The sequence below is a fragment of the Xiphophorus couchianus genome, chromosome 2 (assembly GCF_001444195.1).
Source record: "Xiphophorus couchianus chromosome 2, X_couchianus-1.0, whole genome shotgun sequence".
Taxonomy (NCBI): Eukaryota; Metazoa; Chordata; class Actinopteri; order Cyprinodontiformes; family Poeciliidae; genus Xiphophorus; species Xiphophorus couchianus.
Window position 1 is genome coordinate 10,626,259 of NC_040229.1, and position 13,244 is coordinate 10,639,502.

At 36.6% G+C, this 13,244-nt stretch overlaps 2 protein-coding genes across 2 annotated transcripts; one reads left to right on the forward strand and one right to left on the reverse strand.

Annotated features, from left to right (window-relative positions):
- The first annotated feature begins 39 nt into the window (after positions 1 to 39).
- Positions 40 to 5,640, forward strand: parp16 (poly (ADP-ribose) polymerase family, member 16). Its single transcript, XM_028005443.1, has 7 exons — positions 40 to 134; positions 707 to 903; positions 2,830 to 2,967; positions 3,051 to 3,257; positions 3,924 to 4,095; positions 4,992 to 5,136; positions 5,260 to 5,640. Exons 2-7 carry the CDS (start codon positions 715 to 717, stop codon positions 5,393 to 5,395), a joined length of 987 nt encoding a protein of 328 aa, XP_027861244.1. The 5' UTR covers positions 40 to 134; positions 707 to 714; the 3' UTR covers positions 5,396 to 5,640.
- Positions 5,641 to 8,685: 3,045 nt separating this feature from the next.
- On the reverse strand, positions 8,686 to 12,488 carry LOC114137009 (cysteine-rich motor neuron 1 protein). Its single transcript, XM_028005489.1, has 4 exons — positions 12,126 to 12,488; positions 10,682 to 10,769; positions 10,408 to 10,597; positions 8,686 to 8,956 (listed from the first exon to the last, which is right to left on the reverse strand). The coding sequence occupies exons 1-4, from the start codon at positions 12,451 to 12,453 to the stop codon at positions 8,891 to 8,893; spliced, it is 672 nt and encodes a 223-aa protein (XP_027861290.1). The 5' UTR covers positions 12,454 to 12,488; the 3' UTR covers positions 8,686 to 8,890.
- Between the last annotated feature and the right edge of the window lie 756 nt (positions 12,489 to 13,244).

Sequence of the window (13,244 nt, forward strand, 5' to 3'; positions counted from 1 at the left end):
TTTCCCTCTCATTCATAACGTGAAATTGTGACACACAAAGTTCATACTGCAATTGAACGCAGCAGAAATCTAGCTAGCATAATGTTAGCTTTTCCTGTACTGTAGTGCTATGAGTTGAGGAAGACTTAAGCCAGGTAAGATCAGTTATTAATCAGTAATATCGCCTTTTAACCACACATTGAATCTTTGTTAAACATTTCAATTAACAAACAGCAGTTAGATGTTTTATATTTGTCATAGATATCGATACGTTGTGGAAGATATTTATGTCGCAGCTAATGTTAGCCAGCTTCCCTACAGCAACTAGCTTGGAGTTTAAAGGCTCACAGAGACTAAACAAAAACAAAAAATGCGGAATTTAAATGTTATTGTTTAATAAGTAGGCTTCCGTTTTCATTGATATGTCAAGTTTGATCTTGAAGTTCAGTATACAAGTTAATTTGGACCTCAATGAAGGTTATCACGTGAACTAGGTGTATTGTAAAGTTTAGTAACCCTTGCAGAAATGACTCACCTTTTAAATTACTAAAGGAAAAGTAGGGGAAAAGTTACTAACAAATGCGCCTAATTAATTTCACCTCGACACTTTTGACTATATACAACGCTGAATTTAAATTTGGGTTCCAAGATTCAACATAAAGTGCATAAAAACATTTGTTTTGGTGTAAACCTGTTTGAGTCTTATCACCCGTGTTTGTTTGTTCAGTGCTGGGAATGCAGCCACCTCTGCCACCTGAGGCTGTCAGAGAGCTGGTGAGCTCCTGTCTGCACAGAGACCCCGTAGCAGCGGACCTACGCTGCAGCCTGTTTGTGGCTGCTGCTCAGAGCTACAAGAGGGACTCTTTGCTCAGACCCTTCCCTCCTCGCTACATAAGTGGTGACATTAAGGACTTTGAGGGCCTGGTAAGAGCTTTACAAACAATGAAAAGCTCATGCAGTTGCTGGTGTGTCCTAAATGTTAACATTCATCTTTAAAAACTTTATTTAATCTTTAGTCAGAGGTGAGCAGACTACCCCAAAAATTTTACTCAAGTAAGAGTAGCACTACTTCAAGATATTTTTACTAAAGTATAAGTAAAAAGTAAGCATCCAAAAAATTACTCAAGTAAGATTAAAAGGCGCAAAGGCAACTCAAGTACTGAGTACCTGATCAAAATATCAATCAATTAATATTTAAAAATGACCTTGTTAGCTGGACCAAGATATAAAGTTACGTGTAAATGTTGGTATTTTAAAGACCAAAATCATTCATATAAATAACATAATTACATAATGCAAAATCAAACCAAAGAAACATTTTTCCAAATCAATTTGTGTCAATGTAAAACTTCTGAAACTTTAATAAAAATAACTGCAGGTGTGTGTCTTTATCTGGTGAACCTTTGGTTAAAATGTGTTTGATTTTCATTCAGTTGGTAGAGAATCTTGAACATTTACTTAAGTAAGAGCAGGAATACTTCATAATAAAATGACTCAAGTAAGAGTAAAAAGTACAGTGTAGTAAAAATACCCCTAGAGGTAAATTATTTCAAAGAAGTTACTCAAGTAAATGTAATTGAGTAAATGTAACTAGTTACTACCAGAAAAAACAGAAAATGTTAACACTGCCATAAATAAATTAATTAAAATTGTAATTAATTAATTAATGGGATTGTTGTGATTGAACTCGACGGACCCAAAACGTGTGAGCACACGAACAGGAAATCAGCCAACACAGAACAATCAGAGTTTACTTATTTTATTCTTTTAGCACTAAAAGAAAGAGACGCTTACCCTTAGAGGCTTATGTGGATGTCAAGTGTAAAGACCCGAATCTATACAGCATCTGCTCAAACACGGAAGACACCTTGCTTATATCCTAAAGTCCGCCTCCTGGTCTGCTGGTGTGTTACGTCACCGCCTAGTGGTCAGACGATGAGCTAAAGTTAAGTTTTGTTTCTACAGAAAGTGTCCGTATGAAACAAAAGGCTTTTGTGCAGAATCTTTGTGTCCGTAGTTGAGTGTGCGTGCATGTATGGTGCGTGTCTGGAGTAAACGTCTCAACAGGATCTAATTTTAAATACTGCAATTTCAGTTTATTTACATTAGGAATACCTACAAACATTACAGAGATGATGGTACTTTATGTAAACACTTGGTGGCAGTAATGTGCTACTAATGTTGCTATTTTTGTCTGTCTCTTTGTCTGCATATGATCATCATTCAACATTAAAGGAACTGTTTTGTTTTTGCACATTAAAGCAACATATGTGCCAGCTAGGTAAAATTTACAACAGGTTATTGCACTATCATCTGCACCCCTACCTTAATAAACAATATTTTATATTATGTAGCATAGTGCTACGCTAAAATAATAACACTAAACTACTAATTCAGTACATTTATTTAGTTGAAGAAAAGTAAGGGCACTTCTGGTGTCACCTGCCACAGCTTAGTAGTGGCAGCTTCCAGCTTCAGTGACATGCCACGGCTTCTGTGTCATGTTGAATATAGAATATGAGCATGAATCATTTTATTTCAAACAAATAAATAAGAAAAAAAACAGAATATATATATATACATACATACAGCTGCCACTGATTTGGTGTCAGATGCCATGGCTTTTGTATGTATATGCATTTTATTTTTATTTTATTTGTTCAAAATCATATTATTCATACTCAGTATTCAATCTGACACAGAACCCGTGGTATATGTCACCAAGGCTGGAAGCTGCCTCTACTGAGCTGCAGCAGGTCAGCCGTGGCACGTGACACCGGAAGTGCCACTGTAGCGGCCACTGCCACGTTTTGAGTTAATATGCTAAAAAATGTTTGCTTTGTTCTTCAGTTGGCAGATGTGAACTCCCTGCCTGGTGTGAGAGATTTGGTGCGGTTAAGGCCCAGAGAAGGAGATCATCATCTGGCCCTCGTACACTGGATTCTTTCCTCGAAGAGCTTTGCTGTGAAGACGCTGCAAAAAGATGAGGTACAGCACTATGATTACACATAAACACACATCATATTCTGTTTTCCCACTCGTATTCATCCTGTGTCATATTTGATCTTTAGTACGCCAAACTCTGCAAGCTGACAGAAAACGAGGGGGTTTCTGCACCAGTACCAGACTTCCTGTTTGAGCTGGAGTATCCTGATCACTTTAACACCCGGTTTGAGAAGATGAGAGAAGGACGAGAAGTTTTCTACGCATTCCACGGGAGCCGCTTGGAGAACTTTCATTCAATCATTCACAACGGGCTGCACTGTCACCTCAACAAGGTCTGAGCTTTAAAAATAAAACATACTGCACACGTCTAGGAATGCAGAAATTCATCGAAAGATTACAGTTTTTTTTTAATTTGTTAAATTATGATTTGCTCGAAAATATCTGAGATTGATATAAAAAAATTAAGCTTTTTCTCTGGCATATTTTCAACTTTTCAAGCTTAGCAATTCTTACTTTTTGTAGGAAATTTATTAGGTTAATCTCCAGATTTTGTAGTTTTTCTTTCTAGTAAATTTTCAACCTTTCAAACACAGAACATTCTTCTTTTTCCTCAAATTTTTTACCTTAATCAAAAAAATTTTTATATTTTATTTTCTATCTGCAATGGCCCTGATACATCGTCATAAACTAGACTGAAGGTGAAGTTTAATATAAAAGTAAGTGTTTAATGTTTCAGTTAAAGCTTGCTTCTTAATTTTCAAGTTAATGTGAAATGTTTTATTTCTCATCACATCAAAAATCATACTTCAAACTTGTGACAAAAAGTTATGTTTTTTAATCGTATTATATTTTCTTATTAAGGTACTGAGTTGTTCATTTATTAGCATTTTCTCATATTTCTTTTACTGGTTTAAGTAGCAACTATGTCATCAGAATAATCGATAGTTTACTAAAATAATAATTTTTTTCTGACGTCCAACCTGATGTGATGCGTGCAGAACTCGGTGTTTGGAGAGGGGACGTACCTCACCAGCGACCTCAGCATGGCCGTCCTCTACAGTCCCCACAGCAGCGGCTGGCGTGAGAGCATCCTGGGTCCTCAGCTCAGCTGTGTTGCCTTATGTGAAATCATCGATCATCCAGACGTTAAATGCCAAGTGAAGAAAAAAGGTACATCTAGCTTTGTAACTCCATGTCACAAATCATGAAAAGCTGCTGCTTGACTTACTGTTAGCTAAGCCTGTCGCAGCAAGCAATACAACAATTGACAGTGTGATAAATTAAAACATGCTTGATCATTTTCTTTTGCATGATTTGTTGCTTTTCTCTTTTTCCTACTAAAAACTGGATGACAATAAGCTTCAGTCTGACGCATTAGACTCGACTCAGCATTTCTTTTTTGGAGGACAGTTTTGTTTACAGAGACTTCATTTGCTGCTTCAGTTCTTTTGTTTATTTATTTTGGATATTTAAAACGTCTTCCAGTTCTGGTGTTAAATGTCTGTTACAAATGAAAGTTTATTGATCTTTAAGAATGTGTTCTCAAAGATCATTGATCATCCAGAGTGCAGTTTTCAAGGTGCACTTGAAAATTGTCTCAAAACAGCAATATTATTGTTTATTGCAATAACTAAGGGTGCACCGATTTATCAGTGCTGATTTCCTTCATTTTGGGAGATTGATGATCAGCTGATACTTACCTGTGAAGTTGATCTTCTCCCCTGATCTTATCTACCTCAGCAAAGGTCTAAAAATCAGCCACTGTCTTCTTTTGCTTTCCTCTGACAGAGGTTTGACCAACAGACCGGCCCAGCAGGCCCTGCACATTTGCAATTACCAACAATTACCTTTGCAAACTCGCCGACTTTTTTTGCTATAATTAGTGACATTTCAGACAAAACAAATAGCAATGCAAAAAATCGTAATCAGCAGGTCAGGATTTTTAAAGATCTGCAGTCGGAGATCAGCCAAAAACCTGCAGTCAGTGCGCCCCACGCAGCAGTAACTTCAGCAGAATTTGGCCGACTGTTTGCTAACGGCTGCTTGCTATTCGTTTGCCATTTCAGATTCCGATGCAATCGACAAGCAGCGCTCACGAGCCAAGAACAGCGAAGGGGGCGACGTTCCGCAGAAATACTTTATAGTCACCAACAATCAGCTTCTACGAGTCAAGTATCTGCTTGTGTACTCTCAGGGGAAACACCTGGCCAGGTAAGAGGTTCAAATCTCATTTCCAGTAAGACGTGCAGAAGCTTTAATTAATCGGAAATAATCAACATGAATAGAGTTCAGTGAGACGTCATTCACTGATGTTTATTATTTGTTTTTCGTCAGGCATTCCCGTAGCAGGTCGTGGCTCCTCAGACACCATTTTGCCATCATGATGAGTCTCTATCTCCTGCTCCTCATTTTCATCGGTGCCTTTAACTCCACCTCGTTCGTATCTTTCTGGAACAGACTATTTAGGTGACAGGACAGCATTAGGGACGCCCCAGCTGCTTATTATCTGCAGTGCCTTTTCTGATCAGATGCCAAGATGCAGACCTGAGCTATGATTATGTTTATGCACCTTTAACTCTACTCCTCTACTGTAAAAATGCTCTTGTTTACTGTTATCCAGGATGTTTTAAATCACAGTTATAGCACCCTGTTCTGTATTAATCCTGATGAGGCTGCTCTGTATTTTAATAAAGGTCTGCAATGTTTTAACTGTAATTTCGGTGGTTTAATTAATCATTTAAAGACTCTATTTTAAAACTTAAAAACTGGACATTTGCATTTATCTTCAATAAAAACATTGCATAGACTAAGTTCGGGTGGTTTTGCTTCTACAGCTGTCAAATTGCTGCAAGAAAGGACATTTGTATATAACTGAAAGACATTTAAAGATTGCTGAATTATTTTGAAGTCTGAGTAAGGACATGGTTGGTAGTTTTCTATTACAGGGTGTCACCTTAAAATTTTATATAAAATTGTGGCCTTAAAATGTCTTAAATTAATTTTTTTTAATTAATTTGTCTTAAATATGTTGTTCAGAGGTCTTACATTTTGTTGTCATGCTAAGAAAATAGAAAATATATAAAATTATGAGAATAAAGTCATAGAATGAAATAGGACGAAAATAGTCAATAAAATTGTATTATGACAAAAGTCATAATATTACGACTTTATTCTCGCAATTCTATTAATTTTTTCTAAAATTATGACTTTTTCTAAATGACTATTCTCATTATATTATTTTGATTTTATTCTCAAAATAATCGATAATTCAACCATCCATTTTCTTACACCCTTGTCCCTAGTGGGGTCAGGAGGTGCTGGTGCCTAACTAGAACTCTGACACCAGAGCTGCTCTACTGTTAAGCTATGGTCTTGTTGTGCTTCCTCATGCTTCAGAAGCAAAAAGACTGAACCGTAAAATCCCTCGTTACTTGGTCTCTGACACTAACGACAATAAACGCACATAATATACTTGAAAATAAGGTAAAAACATTGTCCGTTAATAAATGATGAAAAATGTTTAGATACTTAAATAGCACATTTTTACAAGGAAAATGTCAGAGAATATTGCCTACTAGCATAAGCTAAAGCTAATGTTAGCCACAAAGTTTAAAGAAAGTAAAGCTCATCTTCATATCTGTGAATGTATAAGGAGGCGAACATCTTAAAACCTTTCTCCAGCTACTTATTGGGGCTTCGGATCGATGTACATCATTAATTGTTACCTTGGACAAGCCCTGCAAATAGTTCCAGTGTAAAATGCCATTTTCAATAGATCGGAAACGATCGAGCCGCTTTTCCTCGAACGCGGAAGCTGACGTGCAAAGAGCCCATTGGAGTCACGCGCACGCGCACATCTTCGTTGGGATCGAAGGCGGTTGCGACACCCGCTAATATGAGCTTGCTAGCTAGCTGGATTCTTTTGCATCTCTCATGGGTAAGTGTACATTTAAAATATATAAATATATGTATATATATTGTACATTTGTCACGATAAAAGTCTTACATTTCATTCATGGTTTATGAAGGTCTTAAAAAAGTCTTAAGTTTGAGTCGGTATTGTCTGATTTTGTGTTGTGTTCAGATGCTAACATGGGTCACTCATTTATTACAGCTGGCACACAGCTATCAGCGGTTTGGTGTCAGTAAAAAAAGTGAGACTGATAAGTGGGATTGATATCGGAGGCGGCCCGCTTTGGTGGCAGGTCTCTTCGCCCTAATAGCTGATAAAATCATACGCATTAACAGAAGCTGAGGCCCTAAGAAATAAAAATTTATTTACTAAAAAAAACCAATGCTGGTTTCTGCAAACAATAATAAGATAAAAAAAACAACCTGTTTTGTTGACTTATTTATCTCTTTTTTTTAATCCCTCGTAAACACTGGATGATCATATGAAATCAACAGATGCAAGTGTGTGCCCAGTTAAATGAAGATGAAAGCAAATGCAGGCCTTTGTTGACTTTAAAGCTTAGTCCTTCTTGCGAAATCCTTAAGATAAACTTCCTCTCTCCTGCAGAAGCTGCTCACTTTTGAAGGCCAGAGAACAAATACCCATTGTTGGTCCACACTTTAGTCCCTTTCCTCATTATTGCTGCCTCATAAACCATCTGTTATTCAATAACTACAACCTGTGAGGGGGGCAGCCATGGTAGAGGGGACTTGCTTTTGATCTGAAATGTAACTGACCCAACAAAATGGGAAACGCTTGATCAATCGATTTACTTTAGTTTGTTTCTAAACCTGCTTAACATCGTCATAGTTTGAGTCTTTAAGTTTTAATTCTCCATTTATTCAAGATTCAAGATTCGCTGGTTGTATTAGTTAGGCCTGTCACAATAACAAATTTTGCTAGACAATAAATTGTCCCAGAACTTATTGCAATAAGCGATAATATAGTTGTTTTAAGATCATTTTCAAGTAACATAATAGTAATAACGGCATTCTCAAAGATCAATAAACTTTAAATTCAAATGAACATTTTAACACTGGAACTGGAAGACATTTGAAATACCCAGAATAAATAAAGAAAACAACAGAAACAACAAATAAAATGAATCATGAAGTCTCTGTAAGCAAAATTATCTGTCACAAAAGGGACAGTTGAGACCAAAGCACCAGACTGAAGACTTTTATCATTCAGTTTTTGGTAAAAAAAAAAAAAAGAGAAAAACAATAAATCGAGCAAATAAAAATTACAGAGTTTCTTTTAATTTATTATGTGATTAATTGTTTTATTTTTTATTGTGACAGGCCTAGTATTAGTATGCACAAACTTAAAGTGTAAGTTAAGCTTCTTTTTTTAAATCAAAGTCCAGTCTGATAATTAGCCTCCATTAACATAGTACATCTTGTCATATAGGGCTGGACAATATGGCTGAAAAACATATCATAATTGATAGAAGCATTTCATATCAGTCAATATCAATATTGATTAGGTTTTTTTGTTTAAAATATCTGAAATACTGCTATACTGGTGACAAACTTTCTTGTTTTGTCCACAGTTTTCACACCCAGCCGTTTGTTTTTAAGCAGTTATGAGGCACAGCTGGGCAAGTTTCTCAACAGGTTGTTGCTAGGTAACCAAAGAATGAGGGAGTTGCTAGGTAACCACAGATTGAGTGCGCTAGTTGATTCCACAAACCTCTCTTAAAGTCAGTGAAGTTTGTTGGACTGCACAGTACATTTTCAACATGTAACACAAAAGGTAAACAGGAAGTCAAACTATAAATACTGTAAATCCAGGATTAAACCAGACAGTTCAGTATCTCTTGGATGTTTAATTAGAAGAAATTTACACAAAGTTTATTTTACAAACTGCCAGATTACATATTTACAGGTTACATCATACAATAAGATCGCATGAAGTATTTTCAAGCTACCGACATTAGGAAAATAGCTGCCATTTTTTCCCATTTTGCTAAATAATCCTGTGGTTTCCATCAAATCCTCGTGTTTTGTGGGTTTACAGAAGTGGGTTCGGGGGTAAACAGTCCGGCACCAGACACACTAAATTCCCCTCAGTGTTGTTCTAAAGACAATAAAGCACAACAGGCATGTTTTAATAAAACAATAATTAAATGCAGGCTTATGTTGTTGTTAGGGGTGCACCGATTGCAGGTTTCTGACAGATCACTGTTGACCAGTTAGGCCTGTCACAATTAGCAATTAATCGGTTAATCACATGATAAATTAAAACAAGTGGAATAATTTCTATTTGCATAATTTATTGCTTTTCTACCAAAAACTGGAAGACAAAAGTCTGGTGCTTTGGTCTCAACTAGCCCTTTATTTTGAAGGTCAGTTTTGTTTACAGAGACTTCAGTGTCAATTATATTTGTTGTTTCTGCTTTTTTATTTATTTATTTTGGATTTTTAAAATGTTTTCAAGTAACAGTGTTAAATGTTTATTAGAATTTAACATTTGTTGATCTTTTAGAATGTGTTCTTGCATTATTTCACCATTACAATTATATTACTTGAGAATTAAATTAAATCTTTATTTCGAAAGAGTAAAATGACAGAGAAAAAATGAGCAGAAACAAAAAATATATGTATCATAATAATTAAACATGAAAACAAAACTTCTGGTCTCAAAACAACAGCATTATCGTTTACTGCAATAACGTCTGAGACAATTTATTGTTAAGCACAATTTTTTATCGTGTGACAGGCCAGTTTCCGATTTTTTAAAAAGCCTGACTTCACAGACTAAATGTGCTAAATGTTGCTAAGTATCGCAAGAAAGTTGCTCAGCTGGTAACAGTTGGGTGACTATGGTTAACTGAAGTGTAGATCTTATGTACACTGCAAAAACACAAAACCTTATCAAGTAATTTTGGTCTAGTTTCTAAAGCAAATATCTTCTTTATCTTTGTATATTATGTATATACACATAACCTGCATCTTAACTCGAGTCGAGCAAATCTCAATCTCGTTGTAATCTGTTGATGACAATGACAAATAAATCTTATCTTATCTTATCTTACAATTGAAATAAGAGAAAAACTGACTTAGAATAACTTTTCAGTAAAATGTAGAGGCTTGTTTAGGGTAAATAATTCCTTATTATTGATAAAAAAATATATATACTTGTTCCATTGGCAGATTGTTTCACTTATAACAAGACATTGTTATAAAATAATTATAACAATGTCCCATGTTATGAGTTAATTTATGTGCCAGTGAAACTAGTATATTTTCAACAATAATAAGGAAATAAGGTCAAAATTATTTACTTTAAATAAGCCTCTATATCTTACTGAAAAGTTACTCTAAGTGAGTTTTTCCTCTTATTTCAATTGTACTAAGATATTTGCTCTAGAAACTAGACCAAAATTACTTGATAAGGTTTTTGCAGTGTAGATAAGATCGGCTTCATATTTAAGTATTGGCTGATCACCGATTTCCCAAACTTCAGAAAATTGTTGCTGATTTATCGGTGCACCCCTGGTTGCTGCTGCTGTTCTGGTGTTTACTCACCTGTACGTCACTGCTGCAGGCGGGATGAGCTCTCAGGTGATTGTGCACACACCTGCCGAAGCGGTGCAGGCAGGCGGGATCGGACGCGGCGCAGCTTTGGGGGCACGACGGACGCTTCAGCACAACGCAGCTTGAGCAGGTAGTGTGCTGGCAGGAGCCCTGGCATTCCTTCTTCTCCAGAGATGCAAACCTGCAGAAACAGGAATCAGGAAAACAGTTTTAAACAAGAAACCTGACAATAAATAGGGAGTTAATGTGGATTTTTTGTTGTCACCTGGCGGAGCAGATTGCAGAAGGATTGGCCTGACAGAACTCCTTGGTGCAATCTGGGCTGCAGCTTTCTGGGTTGAGGGTTTCAATCACTGAAAAAAATAGAATATTAATAATCTGTTGGGTTCTCTACAGCCAAACATGAGCAGCGCCTCTCGCAGGATGCCTGATATCAGGCCGTATCAGTGGCGGTGACACTTCTTTTCATCATGGACAGATAAGAGGGACAATTATGTGAGCGGAAACCTTTTGGATCAAAGGAACTGTTGGCCACGCTATCAGTCTTCGCAGCTCTTAAACGCGGTTTACCATATTGGCTCTGTTCCCATTGCAAACCCTCACAGAGATCAAATTCAACAGAATGTGCAGCAGAATGGCACCATATTTCTGTTTCTATTGTTTTTATCCATTTACATCTAAGATAAACTCGTTGTGTTTTAATTGGGGGGCAGCAGAAGTAGAAGTGTGCATATTTTGGTATTGATCTGATATGAAGTAAGTACTGGGTCTGTATCAATACTGATATTTATTATTATCAAACTTCTGATATTCATGTGCTTTGGTGGTTTTTCCTTTCAATTATTATTTTTATCAAACAGCACAGAATTTAGACAAAGTTTCTACTAAATATGATAATCACATATTAATATGATTTGTGTAAATATTCTGTAAATAAAGTGCAAAAAATTATCATTGCAACAATTTTTTTTCAGGTAAAGTTGAGGAGATATAATGCAAAAATAAAACAAAATTTCAAAAAAGAATCTGAGACTAAAGTATTGATCTATCACACTAGTATTGATCTGATACTGACTTGATATCGATATTATTCATATTTTGGATTTGAAAATATCCAAATATTTGGATATTTTCTAAATATCCAAATATTTAGATAGTGCCATATTTGGATATGGGCACTATCCGCCCAGCTCTGCTCAAATGCATGCAAAAATCTTTTTACAAAAAATACATATATATATGGATGATAAATTGTCCCAGAAGTTATTGCGATAAACAATAATATAATATTGTTGTTTTGAGACAATTTTCAAGTAAACTAAGGGTAATAATGGAATGCAAGAACACATTCTCAGAGATCAATAAACTTTAAATTCAAAACCATTTAACACTGAAGCTGGAAAATATTTTAAATGTCCAAAATAAATAAGCAAAACAGCAGACACAAGAAATAAAAATATTTATAAATGTGAACAAAATTGTCCCTGAAAAAACGACCCAGTTGAGACCAAATTTCCAGCCCAGAGACTTTTGTCATCCAGATTTTGGTAGAAACGATAAATGATGCAAGTTGAAAGTTTTGAGCTTGTTTTAATTTATTATGCGATTAAATGATTTATTGTGAACTAGAATAATACTAAATCAATACAGTTGAACCTTTTCTTTTAATGTTTTGATCAAATATCAGAGAGTTTCCATGTTGAGCTCACCTGCCTTACAGACCCCTTTAGTTTCTGCATTTGGTTTATCAGCCGCAGCGTCCTGAGAAACACACACCAGCCCCTCATCACACTTCCCCAGGTAGTCCCAGTTCCCGCCGCAGCTCTCCGCCTCCGTCCGGGCGCACACGGGGCAGCAGCCGCAGACGCCCGTCGTCACGCCGCCTTTGCACTGGAGCCTCAGCGCCCGCCTGGAGGAGCAGTGGATCCGCTCGCAGGGCGGGCAGTTCAGGGTCTGGAGCTGCTGGGCGTCCGCGGGCTGGGCGACCTCTGACCCCAACACCCCTAACGGGACACACAGAAGGAGGAGCGCCCACATGCTTGGGGTCGTATTGGTGTGATCATGAGTGGAGGAAAGGTTGGTGCTTTTATAATAGTGACGATCACAGCAGCAAGGCGAGGCGACAGGTAGACGTAAAGTGGGCGTTTCTACAACACAAACACTGATTGGCCAGATCCAGGAGCAGAAATTGGTGACACTTAATTTGAAGAGGGGTTCATGACACCGTCATTAACCTGACACAACATCTTTCATGAAAATGAAAGAGTCTTCATGAATGTTCATAACTTTTGTCATGAAGTGTCATTCAGTAAATAATGAGACTTTTAATGCAAAGTTGACACTTTTAATGGACTTTTAATGCAAGTTTTAATGCAACTTTGCTTCAAAAGTGTCATTATTTATCAAATAATGTAAAGTTGACACTTTTAATGGACTTTCAAAGCAGGTTTTAATGGAACTTTGCTTTTAAAATTTTGTTTTTTACTGAATGACACTTCATGACAGCAGTCATAAACATTCATGAAGACTTCTTCATATTTATGTTTGGGTGTTATGTCATGTCATGACACTGTCATGTCAGTCTGATGCACCCTTCAAATAAATTGTTACCACAAAAACTTGTAGAAATATCATTTGCTGCCTTTCTCTGCAATTCCACTCGATTAAAATCTGACTTCATAGACAGTTGGGGCTTTCTCCCATCTACTTGGATTCCTCCAGCAGGATTTCTACCTGGCCAATCAGTGAACAGAAGAATTTGTGATGATATTGACTGTAATCCGCCGTCTTAGCAATGGCGGTGGAGGAAGTGAACGAAGCCATTCAGT